Genomic DNA, 26,882 nt, shown 5'->3' on the forward strand with positions numbered 1-26,882 from the left:
TATGCTTTTGCTTTCGTGTCAAAGAAAATCTAGCTCACAGTTACATGCGCACACAAAAAATCCCTTGTACTTCTTTTCCAATGTAGGTGTCTTGTTTGTTTGTTTGTTTCCTCCTTGCGTGCTTGCCCTGGCTAAAATCTCCAGGACAGAGTTGAGTAGAAGTGGTGAGAGTGGACGTCATTATCGTGTTTTTGATCTTAGGAGAATATCATTCTGTCTTTTAGCATTAAGGGTGATATGAGCTGTAGGTTTTTTATAGATGCCCTTTATCAGGTTGAGGACATTTCCCTTCTGTTCCTATTTCACTGAAAACTATTATCAGGAATGGATATTGGGCTTTGTCAAATGCTTCTTCTGCGTCTGTTGAACTGATCCTGTGGCTTTCTTTTTTAGTTCATACATTTGGTGAACCGCACGGATGGATTTTTGATGTTAAAGTCACCTTGCATGGCTGGGAGATAAACCCCACTTTACCGTGATGTGCAGCCCTTATGAAATTCAAATTTTATTCAGAATTTTTGCATCTGTGTTCAGGAAGGAATATCATTAAGTAGTCTCCTTCTAATTTCTTTGGCTGATTTTGGTTTGATGTAATCCTGGTCTCATGAGTGAGTTGGGAAGTATTCCCTCCTTTTCATTTTCCTGGAAAAGTTTATGTTGAGTTGTATTATTATCTTCTTAAATGTTTGGCAGAGTTGATGCGAAAGTCATCTGGGGTTCAGGTTTTCTTTTTGAAAAGGTTTTTAAGTACAAATTTAATTTCTTTAGTGTATATAGATCTATATGTCCTAAATGTGTATGTATACATGTACATAAACATATATATGTACACATATATGTATATGTACGTATATTGTGTGTGTGTGTGTGTGTGTGTATATATATATAAATATATATATATATATATATGTATTTGTATGTACCTATAAGTCTCTTCAGATTGTTTCCTGTTGAGTTTCTCTCCTTCAGTGAATATGTCTGTCTCATCACAATAGTCAAATTTATTGGTATAAAGCTGAATATAATGTTCTTTTATCCCTTTAATATCTGTAGAATCTATAGTGATGTCATCTCTCTCATTCCTGATATTGATATATTGTACTTCATCTGGCTAAACGTGTCTCAATTTTGTCTGTTCAAAGAACTAGCCTTTGGTTTTCTTGATTTTCTTTGTGTTTGCTCTATTTTATTGATTTCCACTTAGATTTTTATTCTTTGTTGGTTTGCTTTGGGTTTAATTTGCTAATTTTTCTGGGGTTTTTTTAAGGTGGAAGCTGAGGTCATAAATTTGAAATCATTCTCCTATTCTAATGAACACTTAATACTTCTCTCCTAAGAACTGCCCTGCCTACATCCCACAAATTTTGATGCATTGTGGTTTCATTTTCATTCACTTCTAAATAATGTCTAGTTTCCTGTTTTATTTCTTCTTTGACCTGTGGTTATTCAAAGCATGTCATTTAATTGGTAACATTTGAAAATTTTTCAGAGATTATTCTATTACTGATTTATAATTGCTTCATTGTGGTCAGAGAACCTAACGTACCTTGAAGGGCTTGAAGACTTAGAAATTTCTTGAGAATTATTTGATGCCCCGTAATATGGCCTGTCTTGGTAAGTGTTCCATGTGTGACTGAAAATATATATCATACTGTTATTGGACTGAATGTTCTAACAAATGTCAGTTTGGTTGATACTGTTGTGCAAATCTTCTATATCCTTACTTTCTGTATCTTCATTCTATCAATTAATTTAAAAAGCTTTTGAGGGGTGCTGGCTGGCTGAGTCTGTTGAGCGTCCAGCTTCGGCTCAGGTCATGATCTTGAAGTTCGTGGGTTCAAGCCCTGGTTGGGCTCTGGGCTGACAGCTTACAGCCTGGAGCCCGCTTTGGATTCTGTGTCTCCCTTTCTCTGCCCTTTCCTTGCTCACGCTCTGTGTGTGTGTGTGTCTCTCTCTCTCAAAAAATAAATATTAACACTTAAAAAATAATAATAAATAATAAAAATCTATTGAAATCTCCAAATATTATTGTGGATATTTTGTTTATCCTTTCAGTCCTATCATTTTTTGCTTTATGTATTTGCAAGTCCTCTTATTCAGTGCATAGATGTTTAGAATTTTTATGTCTTCTTGATGAATTGACCTCTTTATTATTTTGAAATAATCTTGATTTCTAGTATTCTCCTTTGCTTTGAAATCAACTTTGGTGGATACCAATATAGCCACTTACTTTTAATGAATGTTGTAATGGTTTTTCTTTTTTCATTCTTTTGCTTTTAACCTATTTGTATCTTTATATTCAAAGTGAATTTCTTGTGGATAGCCAACAGTTGGGTATTACTTTTTTTTTTAATAACTGTAACAAGTTCTACCTTTTAATTAAAGTATTTGCTTAATGAACATTAATTTTGATTGTTGATAAAATTGGGTGTCATTCTACCATTTCATGGTTTGCTTTTTATTTCTCCTTTATTCTTTCATCTTTTTCTGCCTCCTCTTAAGATTATTTTATCTTCTTTATGAGCTATAAAACTCTTTGTTATTTGAGGAGTTGCCTTGTGGTTTATAATATATATCTTTACATTATTGCAATTTACCTTCAAAGGATAGTATACAGCTTCACATATAATTTGAGAATCTTAGAGTAGCATACTTCTTCCATTTTTTTTTTTTTTTTTTACCTCCCAGACTTTATACTATTATCGTACATGTAACTTTGACATACATTATAAACCTCTCAGTACATAGTTATTTAGGTAGTCAGTCTTCTTCTAAAGAGACTTAAATAAGAAAAATTTCTTATATATTTACCCATGTTGTTATTTTTTCTAGTTCTTTCCATTCCTTTGTGTGAACCCCTATTTCCTTCTGGTATCATTTTCCTTTTGATGAAGGACTTTAGTCAACACATATTATTGGATAGTTCATCTCTTGGTAAATTCTTTTACCTTTTGTATGTCTAAACACATTTATTTTGCCTTTTTTCTTTTTTTAAACATATTTTCACTGAGTATAGAATTCTAGGTTGACAGGTATTTTACGGTCAGTGTTTTATTTTTTATTCTTTCCATTTCTTTTGAGAATTAATTGACATGCAGCATGCTGTTAGTTTTAGGTGTACAACATGATGATTTGGTTTAGGTCTATATTGCAAAATGATCACCACAAAAACTTTAGTGAACTTCTGTCACTTCACATAGGTACAAACTTTTTTTCTTGTAAGGAAAACTTTTAAGATCTCCTTTCTTAACAACTTCTGAATACGAAGTACAGTATTGTTAACTTTAGTCACCATGCTGTATGTTACGCCCCCAGATCTTCTCTTATAACTGGCAGTTTGTACCTTTGGCCACCTTCAGCCATTTCCCCCATCCCCCCAGCCCCTGACTCTGGCAACCACAGTCTGATCTCTGTATCTGTGAGTTTGTCTTTCAGTTTCTAAAGATTCACAGTCTTCCCACTTGTATTGTTCCTGACAAGAAATTTGAGGTCATCCTTACCTTTGTTTTTCCATTAATGACTCTTTTTTCTTTAGTTTGCTTTTGAGACTTTTTTTTATTACTGTGTTGAAGCAATTTCACTATAAAGTGTCTTGATTTAGTTTTCTTCATATTTCTTGGGCTTTGGTGAGCTTCCTGGATCTGGGAGCTTATAGTATTCACTGTAACTGGAAATTTTTCAGTCCTTACTTTGTTCATTTTTTTCCTGTCCCCTTTCTCCATTCTTTCAGGGACTCCAGTTACTCACATATTTGGCCACTTGAAGTCACCTATGGCTCACTAATCTGCTCATCCTCCTCTTCCTCTTCTTAATTCTTCTCTCTATATTTCATTTTGAAACATAGTTTGCTAATCTTTTCTTAAATGTTTAATCAGCCTTTCATCCCATCCACTGTCTCATTTATCTCAGACATTATAGTTTTTAATCTCCAGAAGTCCATTTTGGGTCCTTTTGATATTTTCCAGTTTCTACTTAGCTTTTGAAATCTACAAATCCAGGGATATAAAAGTCATTTTAATGTCCTTGTCTGCTAATTCTAGCATCTGTAGCACTTCTGCATGGTTTCAGTTCGTTGATTTTTGTCACTATGGACCATGTCTTCCTCCTCCTTCGCATGCCTAGAAATCTTGGATTGCCAAGATACTGGACACGAATTTCACCTTACTACGTTCTGGATATTTTTGTTTTCCTCTAAAAAATGTTGAGCTCTGTTCTGCAGTGCAGTTGGGATACTTACAAGCAATTTGATTGTTTTGAATCTTGCTTTTGGGATGTATTAGGCAGATCTACCCAGCCTACGGCTCCTGATTTCCTACTTCTGAGGTCAGGCCTTTCTGAGTTCTCTACCCAGTGTGCCTTGAAGTAGTTTTTTCTAGCCTGGCTGGTGGGAACGGCACTATTCTTGGTTTTTAATCCTTTTGGGTGCCCCCACACACACCATCTTTGGTAGTTTCTTGATACACGTGCACTGATCGGCATGTTCCTGAATCCTCCGGCGGGCGGGACCCTCTGCAGATCCCTGGGGTTCTGTCTGTGTCGCATTGTCCTCTCCAGTATTCTTTCTGTGAGTTGTGTCTATCCTCCCCAGACTCTCAAATCCAAATTCTCAACTCAGGATGTCTGCCCAGATTCCGCCTGGCTTTCTGCTCCCTGCTCTGTGGCCTGGAAACTCTGTAGAGCAGTCAGCTGTTAACAGGCTGGAAGGTTATCCGTCTAGACCAGAAGCAGAGGTGTGTTCTTCGGGATTAGATTTCTTCATCCCGATTCTTTTCTCACAGTGCTTTTTATCCAGAGGAGTCACAATATGGGTAACAGTACATGAGCATTTGGTGGCACCCTGTTGCCTAGTCAGTAAAGCCCAGAGTCCTTGGCCATGTTTTTCAGATCTTCCCTAATGTAGCCCCCACTGTTTTTCCTAATTGCCCTCATTATCTTCATTCCTCCAGATCGATTCTTTATAAGACAGAATGCCTGGACTCCGGCTCCTTCTCTCCGTAGCCTGCCCTTTTTTCAGAACCTACCATTTCCAACAAAGTTGTATAAAATCTCTGGGTTCAAAATAACCTCTTTCTCCTACTCCTTTAAAGACTTACGTCTTAAAGACACTTAAAGTGTCTCTTGCATTCACTGTCACCTTCCACTGTGTATTAACTTACTTATGCACAGCTCTTAGCTCCTCTCAGTATCTATAAATCGTTTGAGGGTGGGATTCATGTCTCATTCGGAGGCTTTTAGAAATAGATGAGGTATCCAATGTAAAGTGATCTTTTCATGTCTAGTCAACACATACTTACTTGGAATCAACTCTGAAAAGGTACTGATGAGATTTTAGCCCATTGATAAAGAATATTCTAGGCTAAAAAGTAAGCGGGGAGATTTGATTGTCTACAGGATGCTTCAGTCCCACTCCTCCCTGAGCTACTGTCGCTCCTCTTTCTTCCCTGGGTCTCAGTTTGAAGATGAGCATTGACATTGTCCCTTTAAAGAATGTCTCTGACGGTGGGGATTTTTGTGTTGCTCTCTTTGTCTTCCCTCAGCCCAGTGCTGTACCTGGTTCAGGAAATAGCCCTCTGATCACAGCAGTGACTCTCAGTGGGATGTCCTCTCAATAGAATTGTTCTTTAAAGTAAAAAAATTCCACAAAGTGGACTGGTCCACGGATGTGGGAAGGAGAGCTTTTTTTGTCTTCCCAAATCTGTCTGAAATACTGGAAGCATTCAGGAAAGGAGAAAGCACAAAACTGAATTCTGACTCTTCGGATTTTCTGCCTCTCTTTTAAAATCCATTGGAATGATTCCACTTCTTTGAGGTACCTAGAGTAGTCAGATTTTGAGAACAGGAGAGCAAAATGGCGGGCGCCAAGCACTGGGAGAGGGAAAGAGGAAGGGTTGTTTAATGGGCGCAGAGTTTCGGTTAGGGAAGATGAAGAACTTCTGGGGGTGGATGGTTGCACAGCACTGTGAATGTACTGAATGCCACTGAACAGTACATTTAAAAATGGTTACAGTGGTAGGGGTGGCTGGGTGGCTCAGTTGGTTGAGCATCTGACTCTTGGTCTCGGCTCAGGTCATGATCTCACGGCTCATGATAGGGAGCCCCTGAGTCGGGCTCTGTGCTGACGGCATGTGGCCTGCTTGGGATTCTCTCTCTTCCTCTCTGTCTGCCCCTCCCCCGCTCACATTCCCATCCTCTCTCTCTCAAAATAAATAAATACACTTAAAAAAAATGGTTACAGTGGTAAAGTATAAGTTCCACATATTTTCCCATGATAAAAAAATCATGTCATCAAAGTCCCGGTCATGTTTATGGAAAGATAGTAGGTAAATCTGAGTTTAAAGTCCAGTTCCAGGACTTGCTGGCTGTGTGAGGACTGGGCGAGCTGCTTACCTGCTCTGAATCTGGGTTCTCATCTACAAGTGGGGCCTGATGTATTGAGTTCGAGGTGCCTGTAACATAGTGGGCACTCACAAACATTCATTGTATTCCTCCATGTTCAGCTTTAGAGTGGATGTCTTCTTCAAAAATCCTGCCCAGGTACCTCTAACTTGCAGAGGAAATGAGGCAAGACCAGTGGCTTGGGAAGGGGCAAGGTTTGGTTAAGCTCAAACTGTCTTCATTTTGATAAGAGGCTGAACCACAAGAACCCTGGGTTCAGCCTGGGGGTGTCCCCAGACAGGGAGACTCTCACAAGTGTGCCAGTTTTTCATGCTATCGTAGGGGAATCCCCTCTGGACCGGGACTTGCCATGGGACCAGCTCCCAACGTAGTAGTCTCAGGAAAATGACCCTTCGGGGGAGGGGGGGGGCACGAAATGGGGACACCACCTCAAAATCTGCAGCCCCTGAACAGCTGGAAGAAATAAGAGCTTCTAAGCTAACATCCTCTGCCTATCCTTGCTTTTCATTAAGTGCGGACTCCCCAGCAATATATACCCTCAAGCATCCTCATTTTCAAAGCTTAGATCTTTTCCAAATCACCAGGCTTCTTTTGTAAATAAAAAATAGTAAGTGGTTATTTCATTAGTGTTTAGATTCCCAAGCAAAGTGATTATCCACAGTCTGAATGTAGGGACATCGAAATAAATAGGGAGGGAGGGGATGTGTGTGTGTGCAAATGCTATTTCTCGGGTTTATCCTGCTGCCCTCCCCCCCCCCCCCCACCCCTGCCCTCGCATGCAGATTCCCAGTCTCTTTTGCTTTCACTGAGAAACTTGACCGCCCAGTGAATTTTCCCATGGAGGTGTAGAGGCAGCACTGTTTTATGAGTTACCGCCGTTTGCCCAGAGGAGCCAGTTAGTAGAGAGGAATCGTCATCTGCTCATCTCTCTGGCCTCACGTGCCTCCGTGGAAGCCCATCCGTCAGTTTTAGGGAGCCAGCTGTCCCACGAGCACGGCTGTGTGGCCCCTTGGGCTATGATCTCGCCAAAACCACTCGCACTGAGCAGGATATGAGAGCCTGCTTCGTGGTTCGGATGGGGCTCCTCCAGCGCATGGCCACTGCGCCCCTGCCCCCTGAGGGAGGACCCCCGCTTTGTCCCAGGGACACTGAAAGTGAGAGCACACGATGCAGGTCCTTAGAAGTGCCAACCACGCTGCCCCCTCTATTCTGGTAGCATTAGGGGGCACCTGCTGTCTTGATCACCGGCACGCGGTTTCTCACGTGCTTGTATGTGCCCCCACAGCCCTGCCTGGCCCTGCCACTGCGTGACTGACCGGCAGAGGGAAGCTGTGCCAGCTGCTGATACCGACAGACTAGATTTTGGAGGAGCTGGTGTTCCACCGACCACCACCCCCCCGCCATCACAACCACCCCTGCGATAGTCTGTTATAACGGAAGTGAGTGTGTTACTTGGGAGGAGTCAGGGACTTTGAGCTCCGATCCAGACTTAGAACACTCTCGTGTGTGGCCTGGAGTAGGTCGTACACGTTCTCAGGGCGCTTTTCACGACGATGGTACGAGATTCAGATGAGATGTAAGTCTGTCTGTATGTTAGAATCACCTAGAGAATGTAAGCAACAAAAGTACCAGTGCCTGGACCCTACCCCTCAGGAGTTGGGGTTGAATTCCTCTGCAGAAGGGGCCAGGCAGCATCCAGAAAAGTTCAGGTGATTCAGATGTGCAGCCAGACTTGAGAAGGACCCGGACAGATGAGGCGGGGACGGTTTGAGGAAGGGGAAGGCGCTGCCTGAATCCAGTTGGGCGTTCCAGTCATCACATTTTTCACTCTGGCGATCCCCAGGATTTCAACCCGACGTAAAGGTAATGTGGTCGTGACCTGGTTCTGTTCTGTTTCTTTAACGTTGCTTCCAACACCCACCCCAGGCCTTTTTTTGGTGAGAATTAGGCGTGGTAGTTCACCGCCCCGAGCACAAATGAGCCTCTCAGTAAGCATGTGAAACCGTTCCCTGGAGTGTCCTACTAGCCTTTCCCTGGGGGGACATGGCCCCACCACGGACTCAGAAGCAAGACTGGCCACTCCAGGCAGCAGTGATCGTGTCCTGACCAGAGTCCTGTAGCGCTCCTTCGGGGACAGGGTGCCTGGTACCCGGGTAGGGAAATGGTTCTGATGGATAAGGCAGTTAGTTTCGGTGTCCAAATCTTACAACTAAAGGGTCTGCAAGCAATCACAGGTTTACGTGAAGGGAGAGAACAACTCAAAAGTTTCGCCATGACAAGATAAGTGCAGCAATTATGTTTCAAAGACTACAGAAGAAAATTTCACCAGGGACTGCATTAACTAAGAAAGGTTTTCTACCAGGAAGTCTAATTGAATTAATGTTGAGATTCTTGCTCCTGCTAATGCCCTGCCCACTGGTGCTGTCACTCAGCACAGCCTCCTGTTTGCACCATGCAAGGACCGAGAGGGTGAAATCAGACCTTCCCAGTAGTGGATTTTGAGCACAAGAGAACACCTTCTGAGGGTCCAGTACAGTTTTCGCTGCGAGAAAAAAAATAATGCCGACTTAACCTAAAGTCTGATCTTTAAAGGCACTGTGTCATTTGACACATGTTTGTATTACTTCGTTAATAGAATAGCTTTCCCAAGAAAAGCTAGAACACATGTGCTTATGGGGCTCTACATCACAGATTGATATGGTATGAATTCTCCGTGGAACCCTGGGAAGGAGGCTGGAGAGTGGATTCATCCTCATTTTGTGGATGAGCAGATGGCAATTTACAGTTTAAATAACAGTCACAAAGCTAGGGATGGGGTCCCCTGGGGACCAGACTCATGCTCTTAGGGCTCTTGTTTTGGTGCTTTTCCTGTTTTATAACTTTTCACATTTTTTTAAACTTTGAGCTTTAAAGTAAAGCTTTTTCAGGGCATCTGGGGGGCTCAGTCAGTTGAGCGTCCAACTCTTGATTTCTGCTTAGGTCATGATCCCATGGTCATGGGATCAAGCCTCGTGTCAGGCTGTGTGCTGATTGTGGAGCCTGCTTGAGATTCTCTCTCTCTCTCTCTTTCTCTCTCTCTCTCTCTCTCTCTTTTCTCACTCTCTCCCTCCCTCTGCCCCTCTCCCACACTTGTGCTCTCTTGCTCTCTCTCAAATAAAAAAAAAAGTAAAGATTGTTCTATTGTTTTCATTTCTAAATGAAAAAAAAAGAGAAAATCACAAATTTTGAAGTGGGAAAATTGGTGTTTACCTAGTAACTCAAGTCCACTTTGACATTCATTCTTCCAGGCCTTTAGAATCAAGCTTTCTGCACAGCGTACCCTGAAACATTCCAGGTCCCAAGACTGATCACAGAAGGGTAGGGGGGAAAAAAGCACAGGAGGCTGGATTAAGAGAAGCCGCCTGAATCCGTAAAGTAAACTCTTAAGACAACGGTTAAGTTTCAATAGATGCAGAGTCACTTTCTGAATCTGGAAGAAACTTACATGGTTCCAAACAGCTGTAGGTATTACTTGCCGTGGAGGAGTTCAACTCCATTTTTATTTGCTGTTTTACAGAAAACAATAGACTGTCATTTTTTATAATGCCACATTGGTTATAAAAATACTCGTGGCTCTATGCCGGACAAGCCATAATCTCAGGAAGGGATGGAGGTGAGCTTTGATCTCAGTGGCCTCTGTCTGAATTACCATTGTCAGTGGACTACTGTGGCACCAGTCCCATCCTAGGGTAGTTGGGGGACAACAATGTCCTTCCCTCCCGTAGTTGAGAAGGAGCTTTTGAAGTGCCCTTTTGGAAGCTATAGAAACACACGATACTTATCGTCAGTGTTCCACTCTGAACTTAAGCTCACCTCCTATCACACCTCTAGGTGTGATACTATTTCTCATTCTGTTACCACAGAGTAAAGTCACACTTGGCACTTTCACTGTCCTTTTCCTAGAATATCCCCAGAGCGCTTTCCGAGAGTGTTAACTGCTGTTTGGCTCATTTTTCTGCCATGGAGAAAACAGAAACCCACCAGACACCAAGAGGATACTTAGTGTGTGTTAAGTAGGCGGTTCCAACCAAGCAGTGAGTCAAATCTGGCGTCCCCTGCCCCTGCCCCTGCGGTCGGTCTGTGCTGGGTCACCAGGTCTGAGAGCCACACTTCAGAATCATTTCTTTTTTAAATTTTTCTTAATGTTTATTTTTGAGAGAGGGAGAGAGAGAGAGAGAGAGAGGGACCGAGTGTGATCAGGGGAGGGACAGAGAGAGAGGGAGATGCAGAATCCAAAATGGGCTCCAGCCTCTGAGCTGTGAGCACAGAGCCCGATGCAGGGCTTGAACTCCAGAACGGCGAGATCATGACCTGAGCCAAAGTCGGATGCTTCACCGACTGAGCCACCCGGGCGCCTCAAAATCATTTCTTTTTATCTCTTACTCTTCCCTGATGATCACACTCAGTTGTACACCCACTGCCTTCACCCAGACCACCCTCTGTGCTTCTGCAGAAAGCAGCATCACCAGAGAAAAGACGGAAGATGCGTTGTGTTCAAAGTGTTGACTGGCATCTGACTGGAATGAGGACAAAAATTAATGTACCATTATACCCTCTATGAGCAGACCTCGTCACCACAGCCCTGTGCTCGCCAGAAAAAGGGGGGGGGGGGGTGGGAACCACAGTTACTAAGATAATAAACAGCCATTTCCAACCTGGCAATATTTTATATGAACTGGCCCTGCTCTGCTGTGTATCATTTGTCTTCTGATTCCTTGTTCAACGTTGCCTCCCACTCGAGGCCAAGCACATTACAGCTGTGCCAAAGAGTGGGTGGAAAAAATAGCCTTATTATTAACCTATGTTGAAAACATAATGGCTTTCTGAATGTCTTCATTCACAGATGCAGTCACACAAGGTATTAATGCTCTTCCTTAAACATGGCAGAACAGAACCTTCGTTTAAACCTCTTTTGTCCATGTCTGTGGCACACCCGCACCTCGCGAGAAAAAATGAGCCCCTTGAAAATGACTTTCCTCTTTACACATTCACGTAGCTTGAATTCATAATTGGGCTATTTTTATTGGTCCGCGGCCATATTATCATATAACGCCGTGAATATGTAATTTAGAGTCATTTAGACCAGTCACTCCTGGTCCCCCAGTGCAGCACACGAGCGAGGCTGGCCTCTTTGTAAAGGAAGAGGAGAAATGGAGAGTAATTTGGCCCAGAGCTGCTCAGCTCTGAAACGAGAGAGCTTTGGTAGCCTGTTTGGTAATAACCCCCAGCTGCGTAGACTCCTGGTCGTAGGGCGTTTCCACATCGCGGCCCTGAGAGGAGGCAGGGTGGGGTTCACATCTTCACTTGGCCCAGAACAGGGATCTGTGGTTGAGGGAGGACGGTGACTTGGCCGTGTTAGGACATTTGGGGCTCAAACCACCACGTGGGACTCGGGCCCGCGCCCTAGCTGTTCTCCTAGGCGACACCGCAAAACCCAGGGTCGTCCCTTGCATGGCGGAGTGACACCTGTCCTCGCCTACCTGGTCACATATATTAAAAAGGCCCTCTGGCCTCAGTCACCGCCGTTGGCATCTCTGTTTTCGCATCCCATAGAATCAGCAGGTGCCAGGGGAGCACAGGCTTCCTTATCAACTGCAACTGGGGAAAAAGAAGACAGAAATCATCCTCCGTGCTCTCCAGGATACAGTTCCGTGTCTGGGTTCCTCCATTGAACGCAGCAGTGGTGTTTACTGGCCATTTCTCCGTGAGCCACTTTCGGTTAAATGGTGCCCAGTGGTGGGGACACAGACCGGCCTCCGGACTGCCAGGCTCCGTCCCCTGAAGAGACTCTCCCTCCTGTCTGACCTGCAGAGTCCGTGGCAGGGGGAGGAGGGAAACGCCTCCGAAATCTTCCTTCCCGAAAGGTGTCCTGATACTTAGGTGCATGTAGACCACATCCGTTCCAGTCCCTTCATGCCACGTATACGGGTCTGTATTTACTGCTGATTTTAATTCACGTGTTTATGAGGGATCTTCTGTATCTCTCTTGATGCTGACAGTTTCATTAGGGATATTTCTTTTACTTTTAAAAGAACCCTTTTAAAAACATGCTGTGGCAGCTTGGAGGCGGTTGCAGGGTCCTCCTTTTTAATACAAGAAGTTGGGCTCAAACGTACAGTAACTGTCACCTGGTAAGCAGACGCCGTCTATGTCAACATTGCCGGTGATTTATTGCTTTAAATTGGAATCAGCTGATATCTGGTTCCACAGTTTTTAACTCTGCGGGGTTAATCTGGAACCTGCTGGTACCCATGAAATAGTTGTTTATCTGCTGTTCTAAGACTGATGAAATGTGCAAAAGATGACTGTGTAATCAGCCTGGTATCTCCCTGTGTTACAGCTTAGTCCGTATGGCAGCACACAATCTCAAAAATAATTACTCTGCTGTAGTTAAAACATGGGAGCCGAATTCGGGAGCTGATAAAAGAAAAAAAAAAAGAAAGAAAAGAGAAAGAAAGAAAAGAATGCATCCACCAAGTCCTTTCCTGAATTGGGTCATTCTGTTTTGTTATCTTCTTAGAGGGAACAAGTGGGTTATGATGGTCAGACCTCCTAGGAGCCTGAAAGCTTAGGGCAAGGCCTGGCGGACAGAACACTTAATCTGTTGCCAGTGTCTTTTCCTACCTTTGATCTTTTGTTTTAGATAAACTTGATTAGACTAGACTTTCATTCCCTCCTCTAGACCTAGATAGGGCCCTTGGAAGTAAGGATGCTAATGCTTAGAGGTTTCTTTTGTTCTGAAAGCAATCAAAAGATACCTGAAGTTATGGGAATCTGAAAAAAAAGATCCTAGACCAGTATCTACCCTTTAACATTCTACTTTCACAGCCAGCTATTGAAGACCTGAGAGAGAGGTCATTTGTTTGGTCTGCTTCAGATCTCGCCTCTTCTACAAAGCCCATCGGAAGGAAAAGCACCGTAGGTGTTTTGGAGGTTTTTTCCCCATAAACTGTGAAGTCTCGAGGGATATTTATTTCTGTTTACCAAGACGTTAGGAGTAGTCCACAGACTACTTACTGAGGTTTCAGGGAAGATCCAAGACTTGGAATAAAATCTTTTATATAAAGGTCTATTGATTAGATTATACGACCTGTCTTTGAATCGGAAGTAGGATGTAAGTTTTTCTGTTCAGAGGAGAGAAGAATACAATGGAATCTATCCTGAGGCAGTTCTCATCTTGTGGACCAAGACTCGCCTATCTGTTGGGCAACCGAGGTTACCTTACGGACAAGGGTTTCTCCTCCACGGAGGAGTCTGATGTACAATAGTGTGATTACTTTGTACGGATGAGAGATTATCAGGGAAGAAATGACAGTCTTATGAGAACCCAAGAATATTATCTGTAGCACCAACCTCTTTCTTTGGAGGCAAGTGAGAAGCCCTTTGGTTAAGACATACGAGAGGCTTTCTGTTGGTTGCGATAAGTTTTTACCCTCCCTGATACGGTTGCTGGCTGTCTCTTTGCCTCTTCTGTCCCTCGTGGACATACGGCTCCTTCCAAACAGACTTCCATCCCTTGCAGCCAAATGGTGCCTCCGTCATGACTCGAAAACTGGCCCTGCTTGCTGTTACTGGTAACCAGAAGTATCAGAAGGTGTCGGCCTTGCGAGCAGAGCAGGCCCATACATTACTGCACTGTTTAGAGTCTGGATGGGAGACATCAGGCCTAGGAAGGGGGATTGATGGATGCTGCCCCCCACTCCCCTTTCTGAACATGCCTTCTCTTGAAATATATATTTAATTACATGGAGTCATCAATTACATGTGATTTCTAGTCACAGTTTAGAGCAGGCCCTCCAGACTCCACTCAGCTTGTCTGTTACGAGGAAAAAGCCATCAATATTTTAAAAGCTGCTGACAGGCAAGAAGTTAGCCCTGATGCCTGGAAACTTAGATTTTTTTTTTTTTTTTTTTTTTTTAACTCTCTACGACATCTATTCATTACACCCCTACAGCAGTACTGAGGAAGGCTTACCATAGAACAGGGGGCATAATGAAGACTAATGAGATCAAACCAATCAGAGTCTTCAGGCGTCAGGTAACCTAGATGTGTCCTGATTGTGTGGCCTGAATTTCCCACCTGGGAGCTTTCCGGAGCAGCCAGCACCCAGAGATGCCCCAGCGTGGATGTCACGAAAGTGGGTCATGGGAGGTGCGGTGCGTCCCGGAGAATATATTTGAGGGCAGATTTTCCAGCGACAGATTTTGACAGGCCTTCCAGACTTCTCGTCGCATTTGGAGAGAATGAACGGTGTTCCAGTTCACCTAAACTTTCCAGCATTAAAGAAATGCTCCTGTGAGGGGTTTGAGGGAGGAGATTTACTCTCCCGGGCCCCTAAAGGAGCTTTATAGATAGTTTGCAAGAACCAGTTAGCCTGTTAGATTTCCATTCTGCCTATAAACTTGTTCAGGGGTCACGTTTATGCATAGCTATCTGTCTCATGTTCAACCTCACCCTTACCTCCTTTCAGAATAGTCATTTTGCTTTGTTCCTGTATCACAACACAAAAAGCCTCAAAGCCTCTTCTTAGAGCAAAGACTTATTAGTATTTCTGTACAATTGTTTTTTTTTTATTTTTAATTTTTTTTAATGTTTATTTTTGAGAGAGAGAGTGAGAGACTGAGTGCAAGCAGGGGAGGGGCAGAGAGAGAGGGACACAGAATCTGAAGCAGGCTCCAGGCTCTGAGCCGTCAGCACAGAGCCCGATGCGGGGCTCTAACCCACGAACTGTGAGATCATGACATGGGCCGAAGTCGGATGCTTAACCAACTGAGCCACCCAGGCTCCCCCAGTTGCTTAGGTGTACATTAAATCCCAACTAAGGAGGATAAAGAAAAGAGGTGGATGTATTAAAATTTTTGGCGTGCCTGTTACCTAGATGTTCATAGCATACACCTTGATATCTCGTATCTCTGTTATGTTTGGGCACGCGCTGATTTTTTCATGAATTCCTGAGAGGGATTTAAAACAACCACAGCGTTACCTAGGTACTAAGAGGGCTGGAAGACACCACTTGCTGGCTCATATCTCACCCCAGGAAGACGGCCCAGGATAATGCCCCTCTCCTTCGCCCGGTCCAGACCCCCTGAGACCTCTCCAGGTCACGGCACGCCCACCGGCATGGCACCCACTCGAGAACGCTGATGGGTTAAAGGGTTAGGGTTGGGGAGTCGTAGGTGAGCCTGAATTACTGGGTTTGCGCTTTGAAAAAGTGCTACTGGAGAAGACAAAGAAGAAGTTCTCATTGTGGATCAGATGTCACCATTTAAACAAATGAAATTAAGAATCGCTCATCCCTGAGGACTGAAATAGTAGACATGTAATAGACATGTAATAGCAGTATGCCATTCCTCCTCGCAGTGTAGCCAATTTTACCAAGTGGTCTGTTCAAAAAAAAAAAAAAAAAAACCATGAAGCTGATTTCAATGCATAACGCACTTCATCTACCTGATTTCTCTAGAGTCATCCTCCACCTCCTGATTTTCTGAAACATACTCACTTCGACCTTCTGGTGTGTTTGTATCATAGCCACGTTGCCAGATGTGCTGAAGGTGAGGGTGGAGTGTCCTGACATGTTTGTCATTGTTTCTCCTCCCTCCCCACCTCTCTCTCTCTCTCTCTCTCTCTCTCTCTCTCTCTTTCTCTCTCTCTCTCTCTATATATATATATATCTATATCCATGGCCCGTTTGTCATTGTTTCTTCTCTCTCCCTCCCTCTCCCTTTCTGTCTCTCTCTCTGTCCCCCCCCCCCTTTTTTTTTTTTTTTACTACTGTGTGTTGCAGTTAACCAGGGTACGCTAAGATCCTGTGATAGAAACAAAAATGTGTGAGGGCTTCAGACACAGCAGGAGTCTCTTTCTTGCTCATGGCAGTAACCCTCTCTGGGAATTCTTGGTAGTGGAACCGCCTTTCCTCCGCATGCAGGTGTAGGGATCCAGCCCTCTTCTTCCCGCTCTGCCTCCCTTCCCCCGCCCCTGCCTGCCTCCCCCACCTCCCCCCAGGGCCTTTTCTTTCCCCTATCTGATCCATCTAGAAGAAAAGGAAGGAAAATACGGAAGAGTTCTATCTGATCTATTAAAAGCTTTGGCCCTGAAGCAGCAAGTATCACTTCCACTCACATTCTCTTAGACCGCATAGAGTCACATGGCAAGATGCTAGCAAATGTGCTTCCGCCCGTGTGCTCTGGGACGGTCCTGGCTCTGGGGGGGGGGGGGGGGGGAGGGGAGGGGAGGTGGGCTTGGGGAGGCAGCTGGTGTGTTTTCCTGCAGTGCTTCCCAGACTTCTTAGAGGATAAGCATCACTGGGAACACTGTTATGCAGATTCCCAGGCCTTTTCCCTGGACATCCGTATCCGGTAGGACCCTGGGTTGGTTCCAGGAATCTGGTTTAATATCCACACTCCAGGTGATGATCATCTTCAGGAAAGTTTGACAAACACTGTTACAAGATATAATTAGATTGTAAAAAGGTATTTTGTGCATTTTCGCAGTCTTGGGCTGGAAATCCTATGTGATAAGGAATGGTGGTAGACCAGATGAACAAAGTCTAAACCCTGGCACCCTTGCTTAACTCTCTTTAGCCTCAGAGTATGGCTCCAGGCCTCATTGTGTAGACAAGGTTATGCTCTGACTCCAACATGGAACACCGTTACATCTGTCCAAACCCGAATTTTTCTTTGAATTAGCTGATTGCTTCATTTAGTTGAGCGTGTTTAGCAGTCATCTTGACATACGGTTATTTTATGGTTTATGTCAGATACTTGGAACACATCTGCTTACGACAGCTCTTAACACTTAGGCCAGTGTATAAGATTGACTAGGAACAAAATCTTAGGTGTTCGCTTTCCCTCCTGTCATAACATTGAATCTTTAGAAACGTACTACCATAGGAATTAAAAGCATAACTGTATTAGACGAAGAGTGGTTGAATTATCTATCAGTGACCTCAGTCCAAACACGAAGGACAGAAAGCTCTCCACCCAGCCTTCTGAACATGCCAGGAGAATGACACGAGACATGAGGAATTCTGTTCGTTACCCTCATGGCACACCAGAATCCCGGACCACTTTCTCTGTGCTACCCAGCAGTCGCGTGGACCATGTCCCTCTCAACAGATCGGAGTGGGCTCAGAGAATTCAGACCAACTTTAATATCAGCCCAAGACAGTCAAACGCAAGAAGGTAACCCTTCCTCTGGAGAGGCTAACCTAAAAAGCGCTCGAGGACAAACCAAAGGATATCTGTAATATCCACTGTCAGGGAGTTCCTGAATGCTTCATCTCCTGGAGATTGAATCACATTTAGAACTAACAGTGCAACCCTTCATGGTGAGAGAAGATCTCACTGCAAAGAAGTATCATTATCATTTATTATCTGCACAATTAGGAAGCAGTAGTGTAAGGCAGAGGCTTGGCCGTGTAACTCATCTACGGTACCCAGAGCCTTTTAGCTCACTGCAGGGGCTTTTATAACACACCCTGCCTCCGATCCCCATCTTAATAATAGTGTGTGCAAAATCCAAACAAGCAGGGCCCTTAGGTCCAAAAGAACTACACGCTTGGAAATCCATTTCCATCCAGTCATCTCAGGATGGAATGGGAGGCTGCTGGATATTCCTCTTCTCTTTCCTCTAAAGATTTCACAGAAGAATTTAAGTGTCATTGGCAGTGATCGAGAGAAATGAAAGTTTTTAGATCAAACACCACTTTGCTGTGTGTGCAGCGTGGGGAAGGCTGATAGATGGCATGTTCTTCTTGAGTGAAACCAAAAGGCTGCTGATCAGTGTGTGGCATGTAGTTTGCTATAATCTTGAAACCAGGGAAATATTTCACGTTTCCCTCAGGTTTTCTAGGGAGAGATTCTGTAGGCAAAGAAGATGAATCTTCTCTCCACCTGCTAAAGAATGAGCAGTTAACTCCACAGCTAAATATTAAATACATCAAGTACACGGACTGTATTATATTTTTCTTGTATCCATAATCTGTTATACTTACTTAGTTTCCTGAAAAATGGAAGGCCGCGCCCGGTAGATGTATGGGTTGAGATTTAGAACCACGAAGCACGGTGGTCTTGGACACAAATCAGTCTGTCCTTGGATTCAGGCCCCAGGATGGAAAGTGAGGGCCAGCGGGGAGAGTTGTGTCTACGGTAGCCCCCGTTCTTCTCTGCTGTTGCAGGATAACCCCTAAATTACCCCCTTCCGCTTTCCAAACTGTCCCCACTGGGATAGATCTTCCAGTCACCCTAGATGTAGAGGAAGCTTCCTGGTACCCCTACAGTGCCATCCTACAGTAGAAGGAAGAAAAGCCGCTAATTTTTTCCATGAGCTCTATGTGCTCTGTAGACAGTATCTTGCTAAATGGATAGAACAAAATCTGTCTGACCCAACCAGTAGACCACACCTATCTCAGCTCAGACATTGGTCAACTAAACCAGAGTCCTTTCTCAGGAACGAACCGAGTGTTGCATGGACAGTTTTTATCTCAGGTTGCCCCAGTTGGAAAGGCTCGTAACACAAAATCTAAAAGGAAGCCATGCTGCTGTGGGGCGGGCAGATGGGAAGATGGCCCCAGGACAATCAATCAAGAAGTATTTAAAAAGTACCTGATGCCCGACACTGTGCTATGCCTTGTGAAGGGGACCGAGGAAATTCACGACATGTCCCCCCTGCCCTCCTAGAGCTTTGAGGGACCATCGGCTGCATGATAATGCAGCCACACCTGAACTGTGATAAGAGACAGTTTATCAGGCGGTCAGTGATCTTATTCTCGTGTCTTTTCATTGTAATGGTAACTCTCAAAATGCCGTCCAGCCCCTGGGATCCCCTTTTCCAGAGGTGCCTAAACACGCTCTGGACACATGTACCCTATTCTCTTCCTGACTTTTTCCTTCCTCTCCTCCCCTGATCCTGGGCGTTTAGAGTGCCCCCTCCTTGTATGCAGCCTAGTGTCTCTGTTGTTTTCCCTCCTCTGTTGTTGCTGAGATAAAGGGAAGTGATAAGTCTGTGGTTAAACTCCTTTGATAACAGTGAAACCTGGGCGTGCCCATTAGATGCAACAGGTTTTATTTCAAATAACAAACTGTTTTAGGGAATTTTTGCCTCTTGGGGAAGTGCCATCAAGTGTTCAGCTTGGCAGAAATATTGTCGTACCCTGAATAGGTAAGTCATCAAAATGATTCCATTAAAATTGATTGGCACTGTAGAGGCCACCAAAATGGGTGTTCACAAGACTCAAAGGCCATGCAAATGGGTGAACTTGGCTAGTTCCAAGTAATTACTTCAGAAAGCAAGACAACAAAATCAATTCCAAACCCTATTAAAGGGTGAATGGTCATCGCTTACCGAAGACGCCCGCTCGTCCCCCTTCTACCCAGACACCGCAGGGAGCAGCGTGAGATTGTGACACGTGTATCGATGCTGCCTTCCGGTACCTTGGTTTCCTCTGGCGTAATGTTGGGCTGATGCCGTCTCGTCCCTCCCCTGTCTCTCTGGGCTTGGGGCTTTATGGAGGAACATGTCCAGTTTAAGGTGGTAATCTCTACCACTTACTAAGCACTCTGAGGTATAAGTCAAGAGCTGTGTTACACATTTTCATAAATTATCTTTTTAATACAGTAGCCCTGTCGTGTAGCTGCTGTTAACTCATCCCATTTTATAAATAAGCAGAGGTTTAAAGACATTTGTCAAACACCCAGTCAGTCTGAAAAATCTATTTAGGGGGGACTGCGTCCCTTCCTGGGAAGCTTTATGAATGGAGGACAGAAAAATCCGTGTCACTTTGAAAACTGACAGAGTCTCTCTCTGCCGTGAGAACTCTGGGCCCAAGGATACTTGCCTTTTATCCCTGGAACATCAATTTATACTTGGCCACAAAAGCGCGTTTCTCCTCTGAGTTTCGCTGTTCGAGGCAATTTGTAAAAATATCTCCCTCCCTGATCTCCATGCACATGAAGGATGACTCAGTTGTCATGGGAGTGAGAGAGACAGTTATCGTGGCCATAAGTATCGGCTCTTCAGAGTCCTGTACCACAGGAAAAGCACTAAAATCAGTTCAAATCTTCACTTTAGCCGGCACGCAGTTTTATGCGTCTCCACTTCAACGTGACCATAAAGACCAGAGTAAGGCAGGAGATACGACTCTCCACATTCTGATTCCAGAAAAAACACCTGGGTTCTACCTCAGATTGAGACAAGTCCTCGCACAGGCCCGTGAAACGTTAGGATACGGCGATGTTGCAGATGAGTGCTGACCTGAGCCGCGCTTGATCTGACTCAGGCTAACGACAAGGGGCCTGTGCTCGAGGTGTCCGTGAGCGCACTTGAGGCAGGATCATGCAGCTGACGCTTGGGAGGCTGGTCTGGCCACAAAGCATCGTGTAGCCCAGCGTGCTGAGTCAAGAATCCTAGGAAAACAGACATGATTTTAACTTACTCTCATTGCCACTAGGCTCCTAATTACAATGCCATCCTGTCCTCCAGAGAATGCATCCTACGAAATAAACTTATATTAGAAACCTCCTTTTAATGAGGTCTCTCAGTACTTTAGAACCTAAATCCTTTTTAATTGGATTCAAGCTAGAACTACCTTCTACCACATTTAACCCTGGGATGCCTTCCTCGTGTGAAGTTATCTCTGTTCGTTGGGCCCCGGGAGAAGGAACAGTTCCTGCCGTCCCCACGGCAGACCCACGGCGTCCCCACGGGGACCCATCGCTGCCTCAAAACTCTGAGGAGGCCTGCCCGGCCAGTCACACCGGTTTTAGGGAGACTACTCCCATGTGGCCTTCCAGTTGGCTTATCAGACTCAACCTAAAGTTATTTTTTTCTTACCTTCAGAGAAAAATTACAGTCCTCCTTCTAAGTCCAGAATTTGTCTTTTCAAAATGAAAACGCAACCAAATCTGCAGTTTGCCTCTTACCTTGCATCCCCAAGATCTAATGACATTCTCCCACAAAGGAGGCTGCTTGCTTGCTCCGCCCTGTCCGCCATGGCTCGTTGACAAGCACGTGCACCGAGGCATCTGGCCTTCCCTTGCCTAGCGTGGGAGCGATCGCGAAACGGCTAAATGCAGTGATGGGCCTATCTGGGGGAAAGGTGACATTAAAATTCTTCAGATACCTTTGCAGCTGTTACACATTTGAAGTGGTCTAACACAAGTGGGTTTTTTTTTTCAGAGGCCCGGGGACAGGGAGAGAGAGCCGATTCCAGAAACTTTGCCCTTGATGTCTTTTCTGTCTCTGCAGTGCTCTTGCTGGGATTTACATAATAATGGTGAGGAAGCGTTGCAATGCACACAAAGCTGTGCACATTCCTCAGTTGTTTTCCCAAAAGGCTTAAAAATGCGGTAGATTTAATCTAGGTCAAAAAGAAAAAAAAAGAACCCTCCATTTTCTTGGCCGAAGATTTAGAGAGTACTCCTAGGGGTACCAGGAGACAGATCCTCCAGGTGAGGTCCCCAGGACAGCAGGAGGCTGGGGGTGGCCTAGATCTTGTGGCCAATTAACAGAAAGTGGTCACGGCGGGTCAGGTGCAGGGTCTGAGGGCAGCGGGGCGGGGTTGTGCAGAGTGGGTGACATACGTTCTGTGTCCTCGGGTTGAACGGCCGGCTCGAGTTTGTTGTAGGGCAAGTAACCCTGCTGGGGACGTGAGTCACGCTTCTCGCTTCTCGGAGGAACGCAGCATCCGTGCCCCAGGCACCCGGCCATGCTTTGTCCCAGTTTTGTCCCTGAGGTTCCCGGGGGATTCCCTCGGGATTGCGCCTGGCGATCCAAGCGGTGGGGTCCCCCCCTCCCCCCCGAGAGCAGAATGGCAGCGGTGTCCCCCTGCTTCCTAGGTAATGGCCAGGTGGTAAGCCTTTTTTTTTTTTTTACGTCAGGGCACCAGTTTGCTCAAACTCCGTAAAGCGAAGCTGATTGGATGCGGTTCCGTTAAACGCTGATTGCTACAGGATGTGGCGTTTGCTCTGGGTAGCTAGGGAAGTCCCGCTCTTAGATAGACGGGGGTGAAAAGTTGGTCTCGGAAGGCTGGCTGAAGTTTCAGACAGAAGGTTTAGGTTATAAAAAGGTATTTCTGGCTCCGTGAAAGCGGGCTGCGGCAGTTCTGGGGGTCTCAGAGGAAGGCAGAGCCCGTCAGGTGGTTGACGGCATACCCTGATGATCAGCGTGGACACCGCAGAGTGCGGTCAGTCCCCAGTGACTGAGATGGTTATGCCTTTGCTCTTAGCCCCTTGTGGGTACTCTGTTAACTACCTCTGGGGGTGACGGAGAGGCAAGTTACTAGCATTAACTGGTTGTAAAATTCCGTGAGGAGACGGTACCGAAGCCCAGAGAAAGCTGTGCCCCCTTAACGTCCTCTGATTTTTTTCCCCTTAGTTTTGAGTTTAAAGCAGAAAAGGAGGGGAGTGCAAAACAAAACTCATGTCTTTTCTTGCAGGTCTTTCCCATAGCTACCTAATGTTTGCTTTGATGGCTGCTTTTTTTTTTTTTTTTTTAATTTTTTTCTTTAACGTTTATTCATTGCTGAGACACAGAGATTGAGCATGAGCGGGGGAGGGGCAGAGAGGGAGACACAGAATCCGAAGCGGGCTCCAGGCTCCGAGCTGTCAGCGCAGAGCCCGACGCGGGGCTCAAACTCACGGACCGTGAGATCATGACCTGAGCCGAAGTCAGACGCTTAACTGACAGAGCCACCCCGGCGCCCCATATTGCTGCTTTTTTTATTCCTTTACTTCATGTCTCTCATTCTGTCCTTGCAGCCAGCCTGGTTCAACACCCACGTCCAGAAGAGCTGCCATAAGGAATTCGCACACAGGAGCACGTAAACGTGCTCAGCAAGGGGGCTGGGTTTTCAACGTAGCTGGTGAAATTAGAGCATTAATGGTTTGGTCCTATCTTGAGCTCCCCTAAAGCAAGCCAGATTTTGAGGCCTGAGAGGGAACAAACAGCTAGGACCTTGGAGGCCATGAGTTAACAATGTTGCATTTGATTGGGGACTTGTTTCTTGGTGGGTGGGCTTCTAGCTGAGGAAAGGGCTACATGCCTGCCTCTCCAGGGTACTGGTTCGCGTCTGCTTACGTTTGAAGAATGACATTCTGTCATTGTCTTTTTCCTCAAGATGCGAAATGTCAACCTTCCAGCCACAGGAAAATTACTTCTCTCTCTCTCTTTTTTTTTTTAAGGTCATTGCTAAGTTTTAAAAATTTTAATTCAGGGGATTTTTGATGGGGCTTTTTGAACCTTTAACTGCTTTGTAGAAACTGAAAGTCGGGGGTCTTGGCAAAGGTGAGGCCAATGATTGAGAATCTAAACCTCCCGCATGTGGAACACTTACTTGAGCACAAAATGTACCACTTAGATCAACAACCTTTGGACTCTGAAAAAAAAGTATTAAATTCTCTCTATAGAAGCTAAAATTGAGGAAGAAAATAGATTACCCGGGGAATCAAGTATGGGGACTATGTCCTCTTTTGACTTAAACTGGATCGTGTGCTACCGACTTGACCAGAAGCCAAGATCCCAATTGAGGGGACTTGTGTAAAGCGGGCACCTGTTTTGCTTACAAATGTGTGTACAAAAGAGAGCTTCATTCACAGAAAGGGGGAAAAAAACATAGCGGGTTCACTAATTTAGCCTTCCAGGGCCTTCGGTCCCTTGATCTGTGGGCACCTCAGAATTCAAAGGCAGCCTTTAAAAGAGTTCTCAATTCACTACATGATGGCTTTGTCGATGTCCTGAATTCGAATATATCTTGAGCTAAATTTGTCTGCCAGAACTGTTAACTTTGTTTTTAAAAGAAATAAGTATAGTGTTCAGTCATCAGGTGATCATTCTCTAGTTGTCTTCAAGGGTTTATTTGCTTAGATTTGGAAAGATAAATTTTGTAAGTTTGATATGTTGAATGGCCTTGGAGGTGTGGACAACCCCTGCTCTTTACCCCACGGATGGAGTTCACGTGGGGAGACAGTTGTTCAGTGCACAACACCTTAAGCTCCACACATGAAATACTTTTATTTTATCAGCTTAGCCAGAGTTGTGGGAAATTACTTTTTTCCTTGCCTTCTTTCTTCCATCATGATGCTACTCTTCAGTAATAATAACAATATGAAAGAGTTATGTATTTCAGAAGATGTTCCACAATTTTCCATATTAAGATGTTACTAAAGAATAGCATCAAAAAAAGAATCAACAGTTAGGACTAGAACATTCCAGAAAGGCCCTTTCTCCCATTTATGAGAGTGCCTTTCAAGGAGCATTTTCCTCAGTCCAGGAGATTGGTGGCTCCAGGAGAGTCATGAGGGGCTTCTCAGAGGGCTGGCCCCTGTGCCATGGTGAGTGTAAATTGTGGGCCTGGGGTCTGAGACTTCAACCCTAGGGTTGACAAGTGACTATTTCAATAATTGAAGACCATTCAAGTCACTGACCTCCCATCTTTAAGCCTTGGTTCTATAGTAAAAACTGCCTTATCATCCATACTTTAGAGTAAAAGATAACGCTGCCTTTTTAAAATGGCATCTCTACAGCATTAACCCTTAGTCATTCCCCCTCATATGGAAAGGTTCAGAAAACTCAGAGGAAATTTCTTCAGTGAGTACGTTGTCGATTTTCCTAAGGGCAGAACTGGTTTTAAAATCTGGTTTTGGGGGCACCTGAGTGGCTCAGTTGGTTAAGCATCCAACTTTAGCTCAGGTCATGATCTCACAGTTTGTGAGTTTGAGCCCCACATTGGGCTCTGTCTGACAGCTCAGAGCCTGGAGCCTGCTTCGGATTCTGTGCCCCCCTCCCCCACTCACGTTTTCTCTCTCTCTCCCTCTCCCTCTCTCTCTCTCTCTCAAAAGTAAATAATTAAAAAAAATTTTTTTAATCTGGTTTTTGGTATCATTCCCCAAGGGCTGTGTCTACACTGCCCTCCACACTGAAGAGTAGACATACAGTGCTGTTTCACTCAGGGCAAGCCATGATATAAAGTGGTTATGTCTACATAAGCAATGCATTTTTTTTTTCCCCAGTGAGTATTATTACCAAGAGTTTCCAAGTAAAGATTTTCAAGAGAAACAGCTGTGGTTTGAAAAGATTTGTGATAATCCAGATGGTGTCTTTGAGGATAAATCTACTTGATCATTTAAAATTAAAGTCTTTCAGTAGAGTTGAGTGTCTTTATGATTTTAAATACACTACGTGTGTGTGTGTCTGTGTGTGTGTGTGTGTGTGTGTGTGTGTGTGTAGATACCATTGGCCTGTCTTGCTTGGGGCTTTATCTTTGGAAACAACAAAAACCTCCTCACAGTGTCTCAAATTATTCTGCAATTAAGCTGGCAATATACCTGAGGGAACTCTGGGTGACAGCAGAAACTATTTGTGAAGAGTTATAGACAGCAACTACTCTGTCTGGAGTATATGCACTTAGCCTCTGTGGGAATTGCCTCCCGCACCTTCCGAGACAAGATGCCTAATCATATTGCACAATTATAATGCTGATTGCGCATTGCTTCACACGTCGAACACATGCCATCAGATTGCTAGCCTTGTCAACTTGTGGGAATCGGGGTGGCCAAAGGCCCCTAGTTCCCCTGACTCACTCCTTCGGGGCCCAGTGTCCACTTGGGGCTCACTGACCACCCACAGAGGCTCACCATGAGGTTTGCGCTGGTCACCCTTCATAGACGGCACTTGGCACCCCAAGATCTTTCTAGACCTTCTTGCCCATCAAAGCTAATCTTATGTTGCCTTCCTGGGAGCTTTCCTGGATGTTCCAAAGTGAAGCAGCAGAGTGAATTCCTCGGGAGATGTGAGTGGCCAGTGAGCTTTACTGCGTTACCCTTCCCCAAGATGTGCACAGACTCCTCAGCATCTCTTCACGATCAGTAGAGGAGTCCTCACTGGTGGACGTGTTAGGCTCTGTGTGGGCCTGACACGCTGGTATTTGGCTCTGGAACCTCTTCCCAAGTTTTACCACCGAACCTACTGGCAGCCGTGAATTTAAAAAGCTGTGGTGAGGAGCAATGGGGAGGTGTTGATAAATAGAGCCATGGAAAGTGGGTTATTATTTGGGGGGCGGGGGGCTCTTAAATCCAGAGCTCTTAACTGATACAATGAATTGTCAAAAAGAAAAAAAAAAAAACCCTGTTACCATGGGACAACCATAAATTAATCTGTGGGGAGAACATCATGTTTATCTTTTCAAAATTTCTGCTACGGGCAGAGACCCCCTGAATGGGTGGATAAAGGTGGCGAGAGTTGTACAGTCCACGTGCGTGTGAGACTGTGTGAAATGGACAAGGAAGAAACGTGGGAAACAGCACAACTCAACGGCGTTGAGTAGAAACCGGAGGGCGGAGATGTGGCCAAAGCACCCGGCTCATCAAACTGCGTTAGTCTCTGCTAATCCCCCAGAGGCACCTGCCAGGTCACTTCCCATCTCTGAAACGGAACAGAACCGTCTTTGGTACCG

At 44.8% G+C, this 26,882-nt stretch overlaps 1 protein-coding gene across 11 annotated transcripts in view; it reads left to right on the forward strand.

The window, feature by feature from the left end:
* The window catches only part of CELF2 (CUGBP Elav-like family member 2), a 311,505-nt gene that overhangs the window by 162,008 nt on the left and 122,615 nt on the right, over positions 1 to 26,882 (forward strand). Inside the window, exon 2 of one of the 11 annotated variants that reach the window (XM_042944841.1) lies at positions 7,682 to 8,259. The exons of 9 other annotated variants lie outside the window; for them this stretch is intronic. Coding sequence is in view for 1 of the 2 variants with exons in the window: in XM_042944838.1 (XP_042800772.1) it covers positions 21,659 to 21,707 (49 nt within the window). In the remaining variant the exon portion in view is untranslated. Of the gene's footprint in view, positions 1 to 7,681; positions 8,260 to 16,692; positions 21,708 to 26,882 lie in introns of those variants that run through there. One more of the 11 variants, XM_042944838.1, reaches the window with a different exon arrangement.

Source organism: Panthera leo, chromosome B4, assembly GCF_018350215.1.
Source record: "Panthera leo isolate Ple1 chromosome B4, P.leo_Ple1_pat1.1, whole genome shotgun sequence".
NCBI lineage: Eukaryota > Metazoa > Chordata > Mammalia > Carnivora > Felidae > Panthera > Panthera leo.